At 33.6% G+C, this 23198-nt stretch overlaps 2 protein-coding genes across 2 annotated transcripts; both read left to right on the top strand.

Annotated features, from left to right (window-relative positions):
• Positions 1-6146: 6146 nt before the first annotated feature.
• Positions 6147-7680, top strand: LOC127811286 (MDIS1-interacting receptor like kinase 2-like). Its single transcript, XM_052351012.1, has one exon. The coding sequence runs from the start codon at positions 6197-6199 to the stop codon at positions 7664-7666; it is 1470 nt and encodes a 489-aa protein (XP_052206972.1). The 5' UTR covers positions 6147-6196; the 3' UTR covers positions 7667-7680.
• LOC127811287 (MDIS1-interacting receptor like kinase 2-like) lies at positions 7677-10430 on the top strand. Its single transcript, XM_052351013.1, has 2 exons — positions 7677-8807; positions 10000-10430. Exons 1-2 carry the CDS (start codon positions 7799-7801, stop codon positions 10368-10370), a joined length of 1380 nt encoding a protein of 459 aa, XP_052206973.1. The 5' UTR covers positions 7677-7798; the 3' UTR covers positions 10371-10430.
• The last annotated feature ends 12768 nt before the right edge of the window (positions 10431-23198 follow it).

The following is a 23198-nucleotide window of genomic DNA, read 5'->3' as shown; positions in this document are numbered from 1 at the left end:
TACACTTAAACAATGGGGCCAAGAAGGTGGCTGTCCTGTCACTAACTATGTATGAAGAAATGGGAGGTTGCATTGCATGGACGCAGTGCAGTGCAGAGAGTTGTGTTAGGAAACTACGTACGTACGGCGGAACAGAAGTTCAGCAAAAATGTGCTTTCTTTCATGCATGGTAGATTCACGGCCACGGGGACCATTGTATTCACGACTCTCTAATTATTGCTTTCCATCGGATACCCATTTGATTTATTTATTTATTTTTTTAAATTATAAAACAAGAACAATACATCACCGAAGCAAGTTCTGCTGGAAACAATTAAATGTATTGGCATAAAGACGGGCATCGCAACTTTTAAATACAATGACCATTCATCCCAAATCCTTCTCTATTAGGGAACTGCTAAAATGCTTAAATATATCTATTTAATTACATATATTAACGATCTCACCAATCCGCACGAGGTAGGATGGGTCATTTTTTAAGTAATGTTATTTATCTTTAGTAGAAATGAACAATAATGATGTAATATTTTATGCAAAAAATTTTACTGAATATAAATAATATTACTCAGTCATTTTTCCATCTACCTTTTGAGTAAACTCTTAGTTGTTTGGTTTTATATATATTTGTGCTTTTAAGTTTCAACAAAAATTAAATGTTGCATCTCATAACATGTTTGTTCTCAAATGGTAAAAACTAAAAATGATATTTGATGATAAGAATTAAACTGTATGTATTCTATTTGATGATTAAATATATTTATAAATATAAACATTTATGTTCATTGAAATCTGTTCCAATCAATGAAAATAATCATTATTTTTTTTTTCTTATCTAATATTCTTATGTATGATAGGAATAATACTTTTTCCTGAAAATAATAAAGAAAATATGAGACAACAATTGAAAAAATATTAAATTAATCGAATTCAATAGCTAAACTAAGCCAAGTTTAAAAAATAATGTGGGTAGAAAGAGAAACTCAAAAAAAGAAACTTTCCCTAACGGAGTGCATTTAAATTTATTTACTTATTTTAGTTTACATGACACCTCAAAGGCTATGAAGCACGGAAACGGCTCGGAAGCGCCGTTTCGGCGTTTCCGAACCGTTTCCCGTTTCGGAAACGTGAAGACGGCCTGAAACGGCCTTCGAAACGTTTCTGTAAATTGCGAAACGTTTTGGGGGCCGTTTCGCAATTTACAGAAAATCTGGGAAACGCGTTTCACACTTGAAACGCGTTTCCAGCGACCAGTCACTCACCTGCAGCGAGGAGGACGATCGTCACCGAGAGGCGAGGCGGCGGCGAGGCGAGATATGGAGTATGTAGCGACGGTCGAGGCGAGAAATGGTGTACGGCAGTGGGCGGCAACGAGGGTGAGAAGCGAGCGACGGTGGCAGAAACGCTTCGATTGTGAGAGAGGCGAGATCAAACGCGATGGTGAGGGCAAAAGACTCGTCGATGGCGAGAAAGACGAACGACAGTGGCAGACTTCGACTGCGAGAGAGGCGAGACGAAGGCGAAGCTGAGGGCAAAAGACTCATCGATGGCGACCGAGAGAGACAGCAACGATGGCAGAGATCGACTGTGAGAGAGGCGAGATCGACGGCGAGGGCAACAAACGCGTCGACGGCAAGAGAGGCGGCGAGTCGGCGACGGTGGCAGGCGAAGAAAGCGGCGCAATCGGCCATTGACAGCAAGGGCATGGGTCTCTCATCTCTGAGAGCTTGTGGTATAGGGTAATACTGTAATATTATATCTAGTTTGTAAAATTATAATTTAATATTATTTATAGTATATAAATGATATATTAATTTCACATACACCCCTATATTTTTTAAAATTACAGTTTACCCCGCGTTTCCGTTTCCTAACTTTTTTGAAAAATACCGTTTCCGCGTTTTCCCGTTTCCCGTTTCCGTTTCCGTGCAACATAGCTCAAAGGTACGTAATTGCAAGTTTATATATAATATAAAAATATATAATTATAAATATTCTTTTATATATAATATAAAAGAATCTAAAATTCAAAATTTTATAGTTATCACAAAAATGTTGATTCGACAAAAGAGAAAATGAAATCAAATTACAAAAAAAAAAAAAATCTATTTAATGAAATTTAATTATCACCTGCTGGAATATATAAAAAAAATCTTTTATATATTCCACACTATTAATGGACAGCCACCACAGTCAATTGGGGAAAATTTGATTTTTTTTAAAGACTTGACTGAGAATTCTTTCCAAGTCTTCCTAATCTTCCAAGTCTTTATTATTGTTTCCATGGGTCATAAGTTTGAAATAATAATACATATAAATAAACGAAGTTGGTGGGCCCGTAATTAGTCAACCACTGGCATCAACTGTATTATCGTTTCAGAGTTTGGGGGAATGTCCAAAAATCAAAGACCGCACCGCCTTCTACGGCGATGGTCCCACCCACGTTGTACCCTAAAATAAGGGCTGGGTGTCTTCCATTCCACTTCCAACTTCACCTTTAATTTTTTTTAATTATAAAGTAATAAAAAATAAAAAATAATAATAAAATTCTTGAAAACAAATTTATATATACACCATCCAACTTCAAAAGAGATAGATGTTTCTAGGGGTGTACTAATTTTTGGTTCTATAAAAATATCAATCAAAATCAAACTAACTTATAGACCGAATAACTATAAAATCAAAAATATTTGTTCAATTTATTTATGAGCATTAAGGGTACGTTTGATAGGGGGTGAAAAATGAGACTAGAATTCATTTTCTATATAAATTTCAGAAAATTTCATCAAATAATTTTTTTTTTCATGAAATTCGAATTCAAAGAATTGGAATTCCTAGAGAATGGGGTGAGAATTGGAATTTATAGAAAATGAGGTGAGAATTGAAATTTCATAGAATTAGAATTCTACCCCACTTTCCACCCTCTAATCAAACGCAACTAAGTGTTTATTGGCCCTCCACATTCATTTGATGAGCTAAGCACAACAATAATTTTATTTTGTTTTGCTAAGGCAGGCTGTTGGATAAAATCTTATTATGAAAGCTTTAGTTATCATTCTTATAATTCAAATCAACTCAACTCAAAATATAAAAATAATCATTATACTTAATCAAACTAGTTGATTAGAATTTGGTTTGGAATTCATTTAGAATATGATTAAAATTAGTTTTTTTCCCCAATTAATCTTAAAAAAAAAATAAATTTTCTCATACATGAGTGTTTGAAAATTCCACTGACTCATACATTCTAGCGGGTGACAATTAAATTTCATTAAATTGATGGTAGCAGCTTAATTTGAAATGTAATAATTTATTTTATAAAATAGTTTTTTTTAAATTTATTTTTTACTATTTATCATTTTTAGTTTTTATTTGAAATTTTAAAATGTTAATATTATTTAGCTTAATATTCAATTTTTCCTAAAAAAAAACACAATATATATATATATATGTTATAAACAAACACAATATATGTAAGTTTTTGTAGTTTTTTTTCCATCTTTTTTTCCTTATTATTATTATTATTATTATTTGGTGTGAGTACACTATATAAACAAAGTTTAATTGATTATCATAACTACCTGAAAATTCAAATTTTGATCCTCCTACACCTTCTATTTTGTGTCCGCCTCTCCTAATTAAGAGAGTGTTTTTAAGTGTTTTGAATTTTTAATTTATTTTACCCCACCAAATTCCAAGAAAAGATAAAAAATTAAAATTATTATTTGAATTATGCTCTTCTTTGAAATTTGTTTCAATTTTTATTTCTTTGAAAAAAATGGGCATTTGGTATTTTTTTTCTCAAAATAATAAACGCATTTTTTATTTTTCCAAAAATTAACAGTTCAAAATAGTATTTTTATATTTATATTTTTTGTGTTAAATGCTTTCCAAAAAGAAAAAAATAATCCTTATTGGGTTGGTCCACTGACCTGCAAGTTGCCAGTTACTGTGCGCACCTAATTAACAAAGCTGGTAGACCCGTAAGTAGTCAACCATTGGCGTCAACTAAGTTCACGGCTTAGAAATAAACATAGGTTTGGGGATACAGCAACAGTCCCACCCACGTTGTACCCCAAAGATAAGGGCAGGGCGTGGGCCCGTAATTAGTCAACCATTGGCGTCAACTAAGTTCACGGCTTAGAAATAAACGTAGGTTTGGGGGTACATCAACAGTCCCACCCACATTGTACCCCAAAGATAAGGGCAGGGCTTCTTTCCTTCCACTTCCAACTTCACCATCAATTTTTATTCCTTTTTATTGTAAAATAATAAAAAAAATAAAAATAATAATAAAATTCTTGTAAATAAACTAAACTAAATTGAGGGATAGATGTTTTTAGGGAACGTTGTACTAATTGAATAAACTAAACTAAATTGAGAAAATTAACACAAAAAAATCAATCAAAATCAAACTAACTAATAGACTGAATATGCTGAAAAATTGAACAAACTAGCACTCAAGGTTCTGTTTATGAGCATTAAGTGCTTATTAGAAAAATTTTAGTTACCACTCTTATAATTCAAATCAACTCAACTCAAAATATAAAAATAATCATTATACAAAACTCATTGCGGTAACAAAATTAGATCTTAAATCTTATTAGTAATTTGTTTTCTTAACTCAATTTGAATGTGATTTCGTGAATTGAAATCTTGTTTGTTAATCAAATTAGTTGATTAGAATTTGTTTTAGAATTCATTTAGAATATAATTAAAATCAGTTTTTTTTCCTCAATTAATCTTAAAAAAAATCAGTTTTCCCCCAATTGACTGTGATGGCTGTCCATTAATAGTGTTTGAAAATTCCACATGGTCATACATTCCAGCAGGTGACAATTAAATTTCATTAAATTGATGGTAACTACCAGCTTTGAAATGCAATAATTTTGATCCCCATGGTGCACTCTTTTTTGTAATTTGATTTCATTTTCTCTTTTGTGGAATCAACATTTTTGTGATAACTATAAAATTTTGAATTTTAGATTCTTTTTTTGTAATTTGATTTCTTAAACAAAAATAAGTAAATAAATTACCTTTTACGGAACGTTTCTTTTTTTAAGATTCTCTTTTTATCCAAATTATTTTGTAAACTTGGCTTAGTTTAGCTATTGAACTCGATTAATTAATTTAATAATTTTTCAATTGTTGTCTCATATTTTCATGTGTTGGAACTATATTCTTTATAGCACTCATTTTATATCTATAAGTACCCATGTATTTCATTCTCTTTTGTAGATTCTTTTACACCTTTTAATATGAATATTTATAATTATTTTTTATATCATATATATATATATATAAACCTGCAATTATCTTTGAGGTGACATGTAAACTAAAATAAGTAAATAAAATTCCACTTATACATCCCTGCAATTACCTTAATACGAATATTTATAATTATTTTTTATATCATATGTATAAACCTGCAATTATTTTTTCTTAAGTTTCTCCTTTAGGGAAATTTTCTTTTCTTAAGTTTCTCTTTCTATCCAAATTATTTTTTTTAAACTTGGCTTAGTTTAACTATTGAACTCCATTAATTTAATAATTTTTCAATTGTTGTCTCATATTTTCTTTATTAGTTTCTGGGAAAAGTATTATTTATATCATACATAACAATATTAGATAAGAAAAATAAAAAAAAAAACTTAGTAATGATTTTATATTAGATAAGAAAAAAAAAATTTATATTTATAAATATATTTAATCATCAAATAGAATACATACAGTTTAATTCTTATCATCAAATATCATTTTTAGTTTTTACAATTTGAGAACAACATACAGTTAGTTGCCTTGCGCGGATTGGTTGCAAGAATCGTTAATATATGTATATATATACATTATATAGATAATTAAATATATATATTTAAGCATTTTAGCAGTTCCCTAATAGAGCAGGAGTCATGGGATGCCTGTCTTTGTTATAAGAAAATTCCACACCTTTACTATTCAGCATGACAGTGTCAATACAATTAATTGTGTCTAGCAGGACTTGCTTCCGTGTATTGTTCTTGTTTTATTTAAAAATTATTAAATCAAATGGGTATCCTCAAAAATAAAAATAAAAATTAGATTTGTTGTATCTTGTGTCTATAAATACCCCAATGGAATTCATCTTCTCTTCCATCAAACCACTACCCTTTCTTAATTAGAGAGACATTTGAAAGCAATAATTTCTTATTACTGCTCACCAATGTGGTGGCCTTTCATCCATCTTGCTATCCTTCTGATGCCTTATCCTTCTTCTTCTTCCTCCATAAATAAAGGAAATGGAGAAGCAATGGCTCTCTTGGGCTGGAAAGCCACCTTGGAAAACCAAAGCCAATCTCTCTTGTCCTCGTGGCACGGAACCAATCATTGCATTTGGCTCGGAATTGGCTGCAACAAGGCCAGTCGTGTCACCCACGTAAATCTTACGGGCTTTGGTTTGAGAGGTACGCTTTCCAATTTTAGCTTCTCATCCTTTCCTTTCCTTCTCCACATTGATCTCAATAACAATTCATTCTATGGTTCTATTCCTCCACAAATTGGCAATCTTTCGAGACTCGCCTCTTTGAACTTGTCTACAAATCACTTTTCAGGAACAATTCCACCAGAAACAAGGTATATCCCTTGCCTTAGTGAACTCATCTTATATTCCAACTTCTTGTCTGGACCCATCCCTCGAGAAATTGGGATGTTTAAATCCCTCTCCACACTTTCCCTAGGATGGAACAATTTTAGTGGGCCTATCCCTGCTTATATAGGGAACTTGAGCAACCTCAAAATTTTGAATCTTAGCACAAATGAACTTTCTGGTGCCATTCCTCAAGAAATTGGGATGTTAAAGTCTCTCAATGGCCTTGTGCTCTCAAGCAACAACCTCATTGGTTCAATCCCAACTTCAATAGGGAATTTAACCAGTCTAACCGCTCTATACCTTCATCTAAACAAACTTTTAGGATCAATTCCTCAAGAAATTGGGATGTTAAAGTCTCTCAATGACCTTCAACTCGCAAGCAACAATCTGTCAGGATGTATCCCCTCCACCATTGGTAGCTTAAATAACCTCAAAATGTTATCCTTGCATTCAAATCAATTATCTGGTGCCATACCTCCCGAATTGGATAAGCTTACACATTTGCAATATTTTTGGGTTTTCCATAACAAGCTCACCGGTTATCTACCCCAAAATCTATGCCATGATGGATCATTGATAGCCTTATCTGCATCAGGGAACAACTTAATAGGTCATGTCCCAAAAAGCGTGAGAAATTGCAAGTACTTGCAACGAGTTAGACTTGAGAACAACCAACTCCAAGGAAATATACAAGAAGATTTTGGCATACTCCCTAACTTGGTTTACATGGATTTAAGTTATAATCATTTCACAGGCCAGCTTTCTAAAAATTGGGGAAAGTGCAAGAATTTGACTTCTCTAAAGATCTCCAATAACAAAATCAGTGGAAAAATACCATTTGAGCTGGGCGGGGCAACCCAATTGCAATATCTTGACCTCTCTTCAAATCATCTAGTAGGAGGTATCCCGAAGAATTTCGAAAACTTGGGAAAATTGTATAACCTTAATTTGAGTGGTAACAAGCTCTCAGGCTACATTCCAACTGAGGTAAGAAGGTTTTCTGAATTGAAATACCTTGATTTGGCAGCGAACAATCTTGATTGACCAATTCCAAGGGAGGTATCAGAGTGTGCAAAGCTACAGAATTTGAATTTGGGTGAGAATCTACTTGTAGGTAGTATTCCAGTTGAAATAAGCAAGTTAAAGTTTCTTGAAAGCCTTGATCTTGGAAACAACATGTTAACGGGCAAAATACCACAAGAGATTGGGGGAATGCAAATGTTGGAAAATCTGAATCTCTCTCATAATAGGCTTTCTGGTTCCATCCCATCATCTTTCACCAATGGGCTAACATCAGTCGATATATCTTACAATCACTTAAAGGGTCCTTTTCCAAGCACCAAAGCCTTTAAAGAAGCTCCAATCGAAGCATACAAAAATAATGATGGTTTGTGTGGAAATAAGACAGGCTTGACACCTTGCTTGCCTAGAGTAAGCAATGCCACCAAAGCCAAAAAGCTAAAGAAAGTCATTTTTTTCATGGTAATTCCTATTGTGAGCACTCTATTTCTTTTACTTGTGGTTCTCGGTGCCTTTCAAGTTTTGAGCAAAAGTGCAACAAATAGAGAGAACGAGCTCCAAGAAATCCATACTACAAATTTGTTTGAAGTATGGAGTTATGATGGAAAGTTGGTGCATAGCCACATCATGGAAGCAACTGAACATTTTAATGACAAGTATTGCATTGGTCAAGGAGGATATGGCACTATTTATAAAGCTGAGTTGCAAAGTGGTTTGATTGTTGTCGTGAAGAAGGTTCATTCTTCAGAAAATGACAATTTTGCTTATTTAAAAAGCTTCGAGAACGAGATCCGTGCCCTCACAGAGGTTCGACATCGTAATATCATAAAATTTCATGGTTTTTGTTCGAATCCACGACATTCATTTTTGGTTTATGAGTTTTTGGAAGGAGGAAGCTTAGAAAAGGTGTTGGGAAATGAAGAAGAAGCTTTGAAGTTCGAGTGGAGTAAGAGGGTGAATGTCATTAAAGGTGTAGCAAGTGGATTGTGTTACATGCACAATGAATGTTCACCCCCATTGATTCATCGGGACATATCAACCAAGAATATTTTACTTGACTTGGAATATGTTGCTCACATATCTGATTTTGGTACTGCAAGGGTTTTAAAGCTACACTCCTCCAATTGGACTTCATTTGCAGGAACCTTTGGATATACTGCTCCAGGTATAACCATTATCTTTTTTTTTTCTAATAATTACGTATTTCAAATATTTATTAACTTACCCACATGCACCTATCTATCCAACATAATCTTAATGTGTTGGATACTGAGATGCAATTACAAATATGAGACAACATTTGATAGTAATTCTTTTCTCTATGATATTAATTCTATTATACCCGTATTCATGTCTTCACCAAACCTCAATTGTACATCTAGATTATATAAACATAAGTGTGATGATTTAGGTTAAGATGATAAAGAAAAACAAATAATGAGATTTTTGAAAAAAGAAAAATACGAGGATTATAATAAATATATTGTGTAAAATATTAGATGTTATAAATATTTAGTGTTATAATAATATAATGTAAATATATAATATCAAATATAAAATGTATTTAATAGTATATATTTAATCTACTATATATTCATATCTAGACCATTTATGATATATAAAATTCAATGTTAATTCGAGTAATCAAATTTGTGCTCAAAACCATAATTGGTTAAACAGTTTGGATCCAATTTTAGACCTACTTCGTTAAGAGGTGTAAGGTTGGCAATTCGCTTCTAAAATTGTTGTAAGCTCTTACATTTATCTTTAAGTTTTGTTTATACGTTTGTAATTTAAATTTAACATGTTCCCATTTCTAATTGTGAAAAAATAAAATAAAATAAAATAATTTTGTGAATTTAGGCATAAATATCTAATTTTTTCAAGTAAAAAAGTAGTCTATTTAAATACTCAAATTTTAAAACAGTGTGCTAATTTCATATTTATCATGAGTTAACCATTAATTTGACTACCAACAGTTAACAATAGGTATAAAGTTGGGATGATTTTAAAAATTAAAGTACTCAACTTATCTAAAAAGAAAAATGATAGATATTAAACTAGATATATAGTAGGGAGACAAGTTGGCATTTTGGTTAAGATGACAAAGAAGAACAAATAATGAGATTTTTGGAAATACCATATGCAAGTATGCATTGAATGTGAAGAATTATTTTTTTTTATGCAAATCAAGTTCAGTTGATCAAACAAGTTGGATACTTGACTAGTTGACATTCTTAATCTATTTAACAAGATGGTCTTACTCAACTTCAAGTTTACCATGTTCAATATAGAAATTTAGAGGATTCGTATTTAGTATTTCTTTAATACTTGTTTTTATCTATATCTCTTTACAGAACTTGCTTACACAGTGGAAGTGAATGATAAGTTGGATGTTTATAGTTTTGGAGTATTAACTTTAGAGGTGTTAATGGGAAAGCACCCAAGCGAATTCATCTCGTCCCTTTATTTTGCTTCCTCTACCTCATCATCACCGGTCATTGTGGATGACATATTGTTGAAAGATATATTAGACAATCGTATCCCACCACCCGAGAATTCGATGATAGAAGAAGTTGTTAGTATTGCAAGGCTAGCATTTGCTTGCTTGAATACCAATCCACAATGTAGACCATCTATGCATCAAGTTACTTTTGAATTATCAAAGAAGAGACCATCTATGCAAAGTACATTCCAAATGGTTACTCTTAGACAACTCCTTAGTTGATATGAATTGTATTATCAATTGTAGCATTTGAAACACATAATTTAGAGACACTTCTTTTTATTTTATCTTTTTTTGCTTTTTTGTCTCTAACTACACTTGAAATATATTATTATATTTACTTTTTATACATTGATCATAACTTTATATATAAATATATAATTTTTATCTTAAATGCATAGCATATTATAAAAACACATATTAAAATGTTTAGCCTAAATGCAAATTAAATGCTTAAATAATTCTAGAAATCAACACTTTGAAAATTGAATAGAATATCAAACTAGAAATGAGAGAAGTTCAGGTCCAGCTCAGGTCTAACTATGGTCAAACTGCAATGTATTTTTATTAAATAAATAAATATATATCAATCATTACACTTATAGTTTACAAATTTATTTGTTAATACAAAGTCTTCAATTTTCCAAAAATAGTATTTAGAAATATGCTCATATCTATATTTCAAAAATAATGAAAATAGTATCACTAAATTTAAAATTATCATAGATAATAAGATTACATAAATACTTAATTTTAAACATTTAGAGTCTTTTTTTTTTTTTTTGCTTATGTTTTAATTTAAAATAACTTGTGTTGCACAATTTTTAAATATTTGAATAAATGGAATGGTTTACTTTGGTCAAATAAAAAAATGTATAGGGGTTTTGCAAAAAATTTCACAAAGGAAGATCCACGTGATTTTTCACTTTGTACAACATATTAATATTTTTTTTAAATATGAAATACCCATATCTTTAGAATGATGTTGGCTTCTTGTAATTTCAGCTTTCAAGACCATTAGTGTTCATTTTGTGGGCTTCATTCCTTATTTAATAAATTCCACTTTTATAAAATAGAAACAGAATGTCTGCACGTATGAGTTAATCTTATATCGGATAATAGTTTTGAGTGTCTGTTTAGTGTGGCCTAATAAACGTGGGCTAATGTTAGTGTGGCACTAATGTATTCAGAACACAGAACAATGAGATTTTCTTCAAATAAGCTCATGTGGCGCTTAAGCTCAATCAATGTCCCAAGCTTGGTTAATGTAACTTTAGTAGAGTTCAATGTTGATCAAAAAGCCTACTAAATTTACTCATTTTACATTAAATTTGGCCAACCAACAAGCCAAGCTATCCAACATACAGAAATCACAATACTAACAAATCCAAATAGTCAAGCAATCAAGCTCAAAGGCGGCCCCCAAACTACCCACAGTAAATTGAGCAAGCATAGAAAGTGAATAAAAAGACAAAATTATGGGGTCAAAAGAATTGATTTTACCACTGCCGAGATGGAAGAAACTAAGCCTTTGAGAGGGATTTGGGAAGAGGGAAACGCTGAGGCAAGGGGAAGACGACCTAAAGGCAGAATGGAAGACGCCATGGGAATTATCCTCACCATTTGCTTCTCTATCTCTCTTGCTCTCTCTATATACAAACAAAGAGAGATATAGAAATGGTTGGCATCGATTCGATATATGTAAAGATCTGAAAAAACTAAACTTAAATAAAATAAAAATAATAATAATAATTCAATTCTAAAAGAAATATATATAATTATATAAAAAAAGAAAATATAAAAGGAATAAAGAAGGCACGCAGGCAGCCCCCCTTCCAGAAAATCCTCTCTCTTGCTATCTTCTCTGGTTTTGCTGATTACTCACGATCCGGCCGTTCGATCTTCAATCCGACTTCATTTTCGCTGTTTAAGAGCCCCCGATCTACAAGGACGTAAGTGTTGTGCTTTGATCTTCGTTGGTTTTCTGTTGCTTCATGGGAGGTTTGTATATAAATGCGATGTGGGTTTTGGCTGGTTGTTTAAAGTCAGATCTACAGAGATTTGACCGTTGGTTTTGCTTGGTTTGGGGATGTGATGGTCAAAATACTCGAGGGTGTCGGATGGCGGGCTCAGATTGTCGAAAATTGCCGGCCATGATGGCTGGCGGCGTCTGGCAGTGGGTTTTATTTTTTGGCCAAAAATTAAATCTTAGATCTATGAAAATCTAACCATTCGATCTTTGTTATTTTTGGGTATGTTGGTCGCCTAGGTGCTGCGCACCTCGTGATAGCCTCCGATCGTCGAAAAAATGGATAGCGGTCGGTGATGGCCAGAATTCGTCCTTGCGTTGGCAAAAAATTAATTCTTAGATCTGTAAAAATATAACTGTCTAATGGCTCTCATTTTGAGATATGTCGGTGTTCGTGGTGAGGGCTTCAATTCGGTATGCTGGTCGGCCATGTTTCACCGGCCGGCAGCTGCAAATTATCGGGAAGAAAGAAAAAGAAAAACATAAAAGAAAAGAAAAGAGGTATTTTGGGGTTTGGGTAGGTCGAGTAAGGTTTTGGCCTAGGATGGCGGGGCCCAATTGGGTTATAAAATTGCCCAATGCGTTGGGTATGGCTTGACCTAGTTGTGGCAGCCCTTGGGCTAACCCACTCGACTTGTTTTGCCTTCTTGTCGCTTGTCCGTGGATGACTTGTTTAGGTTGGTCCTACTCAAGATATTGACATCAGTCTAATTTGGGTTCTCCTTAGGTCTCTTAGAATTATCAATGTGACTAGTGAGTCATTTTGTTGATCGGAGTTCTAATGACGAAGCCCTATTAGATGACTCAATGTAACACCCCATCTTTCCAGAAGGCGTCACTATGCTAGGGCCCATCATATATTACATATTCTCTTTCTTAAATACATTTCTTAAACCTCAAATACCGTATTTCAAAGAGAAATCTCCCAACATATCATTATAAATACAAAAACAATAATCGAAACCTGGTATGGTACATTCACTTTAATCATAACATAAGAATTCGTACCATAGTTTAACATCATATCTTTAACAGCCTTAATACATGAAGACTCGATTCCCGAGGTAACAACTAAACACCTCCGGTGAAATCAAATGATACCTCAAACATACATTGACATTTCTCAACTTAATTGAAACATATCCAGATATTCATGAACAAATAAAATACTGGAACCACATGCTGAATCCATCGAACACATTACCCCATGCCATCATATCTCAACCTGCTTCTTACCTAAATTGCAAGTCTTGACTGAAACGTTGAATGTTCCAGGGGTATAACCCAAGTTAGATGATGAATCATCTAAATAAAGGAACAATAAACATATTTCGTACATGAATGCAAATGAAAAATGTCATTTTCATATCATTTCGGTTTGACTCGACCGCACCCAACTGTTGCTCCCCATTTTTACAGCCTCATTACTAGGCCGAGATGTATGGGTGCACCATTGGTAGAGCAGCAGTTCCAGTCCATAATCTCAAACCCTTATGCGATGCATGATTAGTAATAACATCGTGTACATATAGAAATTTCATCATAGCATGTAAATACAATCTACATGACATTCACATCAAGATATGATAACATGATAAAATTATTTACTTAAAATTAGGTTTTTTGGGTGGAACCACTTACAAACCAAGCATTTTCCATAAAACTAAATCCAATTGGGAAGTACCACTTACCTTCTCAAGCTTATCAAGCTACCTCGATATTCGTGCATTATCTCGAAATTTGTGCATTATCTCAATTTGCGTGCCAACCTCAAAATTCGCACAAATCACTTTAACTTAAGCCTCAAAGCATCTTAATTACCATATTTATTTAAATAAGCATTAAAACCTATTTTTCTATAATTTCTTGCATTCTTTTTATTTTTCTCTCTATTTCTTCCTATTTTTCCTCAATAAATCCAAACTAAATATTTCTCAAATATTTCACTATAACAATTCATAAAATAACATTCCTGAATTTCTGAAATTGTTTAGGGAATTTTACTTACCTGATCACGAAATGCATGCCCGAATAATTTTCTGACTTAGAGTATGCTCCTCTACTCCCAAACTAATTCCTCGATTTTTTTTTGAAATTTTTGGAAGCTGTTTCTTTTTTTTTTTTTTTCATATTTTCTTCTATTTTTTTATTTTATTTTCTTTTTCTTTTTCCTCCTTCCCCTTCCTTCTTCTTCTTCCCTACTTCTCCTGCGTGAACCACCTCCATGCAAAGCTTCCTTCCTTTCTTTCTGTCTTCTCTTTTTCTTTTTCCTTCTCCTTATCCTTATTTCTTCTTCTTCTTCTTCTCTTCTTCTTCCTCCTCCTCCCTACTCGCGCTACTGCTTCTTTGCGGCTACTTCCTCTACTTCTTCACTCTTCTACTAGATCTCCTAATTTCTCCCTCTATTTATAGGCTCTCCACCCCTCTCCTCACTTCCTTGCCCATACCTTCTTGCGTGCAAATCAACCCTATTGGTAGCCATCACGTTGCAAGGCATGGAGTTGCAGGGCATGGCTATGGATGGCCTCACGCACGTGCATACATATATATATAACTATATATTACACTAATTTATACATTTAAATCTCACATTTCATCCTAAATTCATTAGGACAATTCCTTAATTGCAACTACATCCTCAAACACTGAATTAGATTGCATTCTGATACTGAAAATTCAAAATTAATAATTCAAAGCTTAGTTGAAAAGGACGATTTCTCCTTAGTGTCCTCACCGGGCTATTGTTTCATCTCGAAACCACTGAAAGGTTGCTCATTATGAAAAATTGGAGCCCTCTCAGCCTTCCGTTCACTTCCCGGAAGTCCCTTATGATAATTTGATTTTGCAGCCTAAATGACAACTGTACCAAAAATTATCTCAGTTCTGATTTCTTTCAATACCATAAATCCTATCTCGAAATGCTCATCAATACCATATCATTTTTCTTAGACATCTAAGCTCCAAGACACTCCCTGCAGTCAATTCGGTACTGATAATTGTTATCAAGTCAATTTTTCAGTATTCTAAACTTGCTTAAATTACGTGGCAACCTCATGAAAATATGGGTTCTTATACTCAAGGCTGAGCAAGACTGACCCCGAGTGCGTTCTAGGCTAGCCTATGATGATGACTTGGGTTTATCCCGAATCCTGATTTATGATGGATTCATTTTATTTTGAGGCTAGCACATTGCAAATCATTTCTTTTAAGCCATCTATTAAATCACTAATTAATCAATTATTATGTTTTTAAAAATTTAGCAATTGAGTTATAAATATAAATATATATGTATTTTGAAAAAGAGAAACTTTAAAAATATTATCTATATTAAAAGAAATCTAATTTATGGGTGAATATAGAAATATATATATATATTATTCTTATTGTAGCCTATAAGTTGGTGTGTAGTTCCACTATACACTTACCTGTAGCATTCAAGGCGAGGCATGATGACGTAGTCGATAGCTAAGCTCAACGAATTCCATGGCGCCAAATTCAAATATTGTGCGGGCCAAGGTATAAAATAACCGATTCATGGTGTTAGGCAATGGTTAAGATTGTCAGTAATTTATTACGTCGCTACTCTTATTACCCAAATGTGACCCCCATATTCTATTTATTGTAGGCTTGGATTCCTAGGATTTTGCTTAATCTTCTCCCCAGACTCGGACTTGAGTTATCCTTTCCCAGGCGAGTAGACATGATATGTTATGTTTACCTTATTTTTTGCACGTATATACTGTTCCATGCATAACTTGTATATAATTTTATATGCGAATTATAGAAAAACACTTTTAAATGTTTCTAAATTGCATGAAATATTTGCATCTTACTGGGAGAGACATAAGTAGAAAGATACCCTAACTGATTTCTTGTCTTTGAGTATATGAAATATTGAATGATATGGTGCATTTTGGGCACGACATGAAATGATAAATGGTTATGATTTGTGCATTAAGTAGGGTATCATTTGCATTATTATTAGAGGACTATCTAGTAGATTCCCTAGTGACTCACAGCAGGAAAAGATCATGGTATTGTGAGGCTTGGCATGCTAAGGGTATGAGAGACACTGATAGTATGTTTCAACACTGCTATCACGTGGGCTATGATGGTATTATAGTGTGATGATGATGTATGTGCCAATATATGTACTTGTGTGCATGTGTGTATAGGCGTTAGGCCAGTTTCTACTAGTGTATCCTCTGATTCAGTGCATGCATCACATATAAAAAGTATAGGAGACTTAGGTGGTTAGGTGAATATGTACCATAAGTTGTTCACCTACTTTTCCTATACTATGTTTTCCTTTGAATCTCAAATTATTTAAATTTATGGTACATATTCTCGTTGTTTATATTACTATTATATTATTGTATCCATGATGTTCATCCTATCATCTTTATTACATACGCTCCTAATGGGCATGGCATACGTACCTTATACTCACGAGTCCACAAGACTCACCCCATTTTTTTTTTAAAAAAATATTTTCAGGAGATTCTCTTTTTGAATATTGGTCCAGCAGATCTTCTAGTATGATGTTAGACGCCCTTTTGATTTCTGATGTGATATAGGATTCTCTGTGGAGACATACACATACTGTTGAGTCTATTCTTTTGTATTTTATTTTTGTGGTACATAATTGTGCCAAAGGCCTTAGATATGGGATTGTATATGTATTTATGACAACATGATGATGGATATTCATATTTTTGTGTAGCTATTGTATATGAGATATTGAGATTTTTTTTGTGAAAGGTGGATATAGTATTTTATTTCATGTCTCTATATTTTGTCAGTAGTATTAATATTTTTTTTTAGCAAAGCAAGCTAAAAAAGAGGCTTACTAATCCATGATGGGGCTGCTGGGCCTAGGGATTAGTGTCGATCATGACTTATTAGAAATTGGGTCGTGACAATATATGCTTTGCGTATGGAGAAGCTGTGTGTGAGAGAGAAGAGTGTGAAGTGAGGGTGAAGAGTCAAGTGGCTGTGGTTATTCCGAGCAAAGTGGTTATTCGATATATGCTTTGACCTAGTCTTACCCGGCCCGGCCCGGCCTGATTACCCGATTTGGATTGGTGCCTGTAGGTTATAAGGGAGAAGGTGACGGTCTCTGCCAAAGGCTTATGTATTGGGGCTTCCTCCGATTCCTACGTTACAAAAAAAAAAAAAAAAAAATGTTAGGATGGTACTAGGGGTGAGCAAAACCTTAGTTAAACTAATCTAATTCAATCGAATTAATCAAAATTGTAAGTTCCATTCAGTTAATTTTTAGAACAGTTTGACTCGTTTCTGTTTGGTTTAATTTGTTTTAATTGAACAAAATGTTGTAATATAATTTGTTTCGTAAATGATTTTTTGCCTTATAATATGAAGTGTTCATTTTTCGTTGCAGTTTCTATAATCAAAGAGGTCTCCCAAACTAAGCCCAATCTATAACGAGCCGTTAGTGGGTCTAGGAGTTTATTAATATTTTATTTATGGGCATTGAAAATTTTTTCTATTAAATTAAATGTAAGAAATATTTTTATGTGGCAAAATGTATGTAAGTAAATTATGTGTTTAATTTAATGGATTAAGCTTAAAATAAAGTAAATATGTGTGTGTTATTTTATTTAGGGCCTAAGATGGAAGTGGGCCATTTTATTTGATTGGGCTATTGATTTGGGCTTGGGCCCATGTGTATAAAAGGTGGCATTATAATTAAATGAAAATGAGAAATGTGGCAAATGACAAAAATGGGCATGTTTTATGAGAAAGGTGAGGGCAAAAAGGGATTTTCATAATTGGTTTGATAAAGAAAAGGAGAAAGAAATAATAAAAATGTAAAATATCCAAAGAAGGCTTATATGCTATGTGTGTGTGTGTGGGAAAAGTTAAGGGCAAAATGGTAAATTCTAGGGGATGGTTGGTAGCCTACTCCTCCCATTTTCTTCCCGTGCTCTCTTGTCTCATTCATCATCATCTTCTTCTTCTTCTCTTTTGGTTCCCGATGGTGGCTTCTTCTTCTTCTTTAATTTTCTTCTTCTTGTTGTTGCTTGGAGCTTTAAGGTTGCAGCTTTGAGGAGGCTTCTTCTTCTTCGGTTCAAGCTTCAAGACAAGTTCTCTTGCACTCTCTCTTTTAAATGGTTTGTGCATGTTCTCTTCTTTTGGCAAGCTTATTCCTCATTTTCTTCTTTGATGTAAAAACTTAAAATCTTCTTGTAGCCATTAATTTATAGTGGTTTTCCAAATTCTTGGAGCCATTTTCTTGAAATAAGTAAGTCTTTTTTAATATTCTTAAAAAAATTATGGGTTTTCATTTTATTGTTGTTGGGTGTTTTGAAAATGGTCTCCTTGGGGTTTGTTCACCCTATTTTTCTTTCATGGAATAAGTACATTTGTGGGTTAGGAAGCTAGATTGAAATTTTTTGGGCGTTTGGTGCCAATTCGTGTCCTCTGGGTGCATCGAGTCAACTTGTTTTGCTTTAAGTCGACTCGACAGAGGCCAGTTTTTGGTTGTTTTGCCTAGTTCTCGGTTGAGTCGACTTATTTTGTGAAAAGTCGACTTATTTATAGGAAAGTCGACTTAGTGGAAAAGATAGCATTGCGTATGCTACACTATTTTGATCATAACTTTTGATGTAGAAGTCTAAATTGAGATCCGTTTGAAGTGTTATAAACTAGACTTCGAGGGATTTGATTTTATATATAATATCATATACTTTGGTTGCAATTTGAGTTTGTTAAGGCTTTTTTCAATCCTAATTAAGTATGATTGTTAAAATAAGCTGCTATTAAATGCTTCCTCAAATACCACTCAATCCTCTAAAATAATAGGATGTGGTTGAGGATATATATATATATATATGTATACAAGGGATTCATGAGATAAAAATGTAATTGAGTTGCACAAGGAAGCATGATAATCACATTTGGGAAGTTGTTAAGAAATGTTCTTAGTTAGCATGTCCATGGAATCTCAAGTGTGATGCATTACTATCATCATATAAATAATTGACTTTAAGTGATGTGGTGGAGCCTATTTAAATATGAATTGTGTGAAAGAGCCCAGAACCTTAATAGGCAGAAATTGAGGGCATGTAAATATCACTTGTTATAGCATTGGTAGTGGTTATATTGCATAACGGTGTGTCAGCATAATTATATCGCTTGGCGGTATGTCCATGTAATTATATTGCATAGCGGTGTGTCCGCGTAATTATATTACATGGCGGTGTGTCTGCAAGATTATATTGCATAGTGGTGTGTTCGCGTAATTATATTGCATGGCGATGTGTCCGTGTAATTATATTGCATGGCGGTGTGTCTGTGAGATTATATTGCATAGCGGTGTATCTGCATAATTATATTGTATGGCGGTGTGTTCGCGTAAGTATATTGTATGGCAGTGTGTTTGCGTAATTATATTGCATGGCGATGTGTCCACGTGATTATATTGCATGGCGGTGTGTCTGCGTAAGTATATTGCATGGCGGTGTGTCTGCATGATTATATTGTATGGCGGTGTGTTCGCATAATTATCTTGCATGGCGGTGGCACATGGTATAATTATGCATTAATGATTTCACATGTTGTGAGCGGGGATTGAAATGATATAAGAATGTTATGAAAATGTGGATAAGAGACATGATATTATATTAAATTATAGGAAGAGGGTTGTATTATTATTATTATGGGAAAACTTTTCCATTCTAATTAAATGGTTGAAAAACTTTGGTATGGGGTGGGTGTAAGGTATCTATTGTAGACTCTCTTCGTTATTCATATATTTAATTCAACTATTGCCATTGTTGAATATATATGCTTGCTGAGCCTTATGGATTACTTTGTTTTTTTTGGCATTCTAGGAAAATGGAAGATAGATATTTGGGATGAGTTTTGGTTAGATGTGTACAGAGATGTCCTGGCCTTAAGATCCATGGGTGTAAATTTTGAGGGCATGAGTTGAGTGTTTCATGTTGAATTTAAAGTCTTAGTGCCCTTTTTATTTTGAAAATGTAAGGATGATAAGCCTGATATGATAATGTAAAGAATGTATAATATTTATTATGGCTCCTATTAATAGTGAGCAAATATGAAAATGAAAATAAATTTTTGACAAATTTTGAGTGATTTTTGTATTTGTATCCATCTTGAATGGATCTTCTCTCGGACTTCCTTTGCTAGCAAAAAAATCTGAGAGCGGGCCCTGACACAATCCATTTACAAATAGGCCCATTCATTTTTACTTCCTATTTTTGTTTTGTTAGGGAATTCAAGTTGGGAAGTTGGGTCAAAATCAAACCACTTATTGAGCTGTCATTTTTTTGTTTTCTATTGGAAATGAGAATTAAACACAAAAACTCAAAAACTTAAATTGAGAGTAAACATATGAAATTCACAACAAAATCAAAGAAACCTTAATTAATTCAAATGAGTGTGGTATCAAAGACCCGAAAACACATGCTAAATCCCATCAGATCGTGGAAGCCAAGATGATTTAGCATTGCTTGATCAAGTAAGTGGTCTCGGGTTTTAGGACTACCTAGAAGCCTCCTTGCTCTCCTCCTACAATCACATGCTACAACACTTCATTAGTTATTCCTATCTCATTCTCTTAAAATATATATCGAGTTCTTTTAAAGAAAAATTTTCATAAATTATTAATGCAAATTTTTATGTCTTTGACAACTCTTGGTGTGATTTGTCATTAACCTTACCCCAATTCTAGTGGGGATAAATAACACCTTAAAGACAATTATTCATCACAGTCAAACTCGCATTGAACAAAATTTCTCATAATTACCAATAACAATTTTAAGGTGTCATTTACTTTTTTGTATAACATAATTGTAACGACCCGTTAGTGGGTCTAGGTGTTATTGGTAATTTATTTCGGGTATTTGAGTTTTTGCCTTAATTAATTGTGGGAAATAATTTATGTGTTGATAAAAGGAAAATTAATGAAAATAATAATTATGTGGGATGAAAAATGCAAATGAAGTAAAAATGTATAAGCCCATATAAATGGAGTTTAAATGTGTAGAAGAGTCCAAAGTTGTGGGCTAAATGGGCTTAGGCCCAATATGAGTGGACTTTTGATTTGGGGTTAGGCCCATGTGTATAATAATGTTAGATTGAATTAAATAAATGGAAAAGAAATGATAAGTGGTGAGAAATGTCCATAAGGGGCATGGATATTTTAGGTGATGTGTGTGTGTGTGGTGGAAGGCAAATTGGGAAGAGAAAAAGGAAGGGGCGGTTGGAGTTGGATGGCAGCCCACTCCTACCTCATTGTCTCTTACCTCCTCTACACTCATTCTTCTCTCTCTCTCTCCATTCTCTCTTGCTCTCCCTCTCGTTCTTCTTCTTCTTCTTCTCCATTTCATTTCTCTTGGTTGGAGCTTCAAAAGAGGAATTGCAGAATTTGGGGTTTCCTTCATCTCTTGGAGTAGCACCATTTAAGGCAAGATCTTCTTGCACGTTTTTTTATTTGGTTGTGCAAGCTTTCCTTGACTTTCTTTCTCTCCATTTCATGCAAGATTTTATCTTCTCCATTTTGTTGAAATCTCTTTTGGTAAAATGGTTTCTCTCAATTGGTTATAAGTATTGTATATTTATCTGGTAAATTGGATGGTCTTGTTAGTGTTTCGTTGGGGTTTGTTTACCCTATTTTTACTTCAAGGAATGACTTTGGCAAGTTAGGAAGCTAGTGGTGGTTGTTTTGGGGGGTTTTGGGTTCATTTCAAGCTTTCTATACGCGTCGAGTCGACTAATGTTGGGGTTTAGTCGACTCAGCAGAGGCCTGCTTTCTTAGATTTTGGTGCCAGCCCTTAACCCAGTCGACTAATCAGTTTGATTAGTAGACTAAGCATTAGTCGACTAAGGATTTACTTAGTTGACTAAGCTTTAGTCGACTATTCCTTCCCAAAAGTCGACTATTCCCTCCATTAGTCGACTATTCACTTTCTTTCAATACTACGTATGTTGTACTATTTTGACCATAACTTTTGATGTAGAAGTCGAAATTAAGATCCGTTTGAAACGTCATGAACTAGACTTCGATGGATTTGATTTGATATATAATATCATATAATTTGGTTATGATTTGAGTTAGTTAATGCTTTCCTCAATCCAAATTAAGCATGATTGTTGACCTAAGTTGTTGTTAATTGCTTCCTCTAGCATCACTCAATTCTGTAAAATATTAGGATGTGATTGAAGATATATATATAGATATGTATATACATGGGCTCATGAATGAATATGTTATTGAAATGCTTAAATGTGCATGATGTTCATGATGTGTACATTTCTATAATGGAGCATGTATGTTATATTTATGTGAGATCTCATGAGCATTGCATGGCATTATTATTTGCGCCCCTATTATTATTTTGGCATGGCGACTACGTTCCGCGGATGAGAAAAGAAAAGGATATCTTATGGAGTGCCTGACGCGGGTGAGGTGGCCATATAGCCTAGCAGGCGATGCTCAAGCCAATGAGTGGCAAATTGATTTATATATATATGTATGCATTCATGCATGTGAATAAATGGATTTTGAGAGCTGAGGTGATACATGTATATGGAAGGCCATGTGAGACAACGTGATGTATGGAGGTCTATGTGATTATGGGAGATTAAATGTTGCATAAATCCATAATGATGATGGTATGGAATGGTATTAATAATGGGAATTGAATGATGGGTTTAAATTGTATTGGGGAGTCGGGTGTACTCTATTTTTGTTATCCATCCCTTTATTCTTGTTTCTGTTATTGTATATATACACTTGTTGAGTCTTGTGGCTCACCTTATTTATTTTTTGTCATTATAGGTAAGGGCAAGGAGATCGTTGGGTATGAGTCTAGTTGGGCTTGAGCCTAAGTTTAGAAGTGTACAGAGACATTCCCAACAAAAAGGTCCATGTTAGTAGTTTTGCCGAGGGCGCATTATGAGGAGATTTTGATTTTGTTAATTCCATTAGTGCTCTTGTATTCATTTTGTATAGGCCATAATGCCAGGATGAT

The sequence above is a fragment of the Diospyros lotus genome, chromosome 10, assembly GCF_014633365.1.
Source record: "Diospyros lotus cultivar Yz01 chromosome 10, ASM1463336v1, whole genome shotgun sequence".
Lineage (NCBI taxonomy): Eukaryota > Viridiplantae > Streptophyta > Magnoliopsida > Ericales > Ebenaceae > Diospyros > Diospyros lotus.
The sequence above is the reverse complement of the archived record's forward strand: the minus strand, read 5'-3'. Positions and strand labels throughout refer to the sequence as shown.

Bases quoted from the DNA above. Each gene is read 5' to 3' on its own strand.
- LOC127811286 (XM_052351012.1), top strand. From the start codon at position 6,197: ATGTGGTGGCCTTTCATCCATCTTGCTATCCTTCTGATGCCTTATCCT.
- LOC127811287 (XM_052351013.1), top strand. From the start codon at position 7,799: ATGTTAACGGGCAAAATACCACAAGAGATTGGGGGAATGCAAATGTTG. The intron at 8,808-9,999 runs GTATAACCATTA...ATCTCTTTACAG, and splicing joins CTTTGGATATACTGCTCCAG to AACTTGCTTACACAGTGGAA.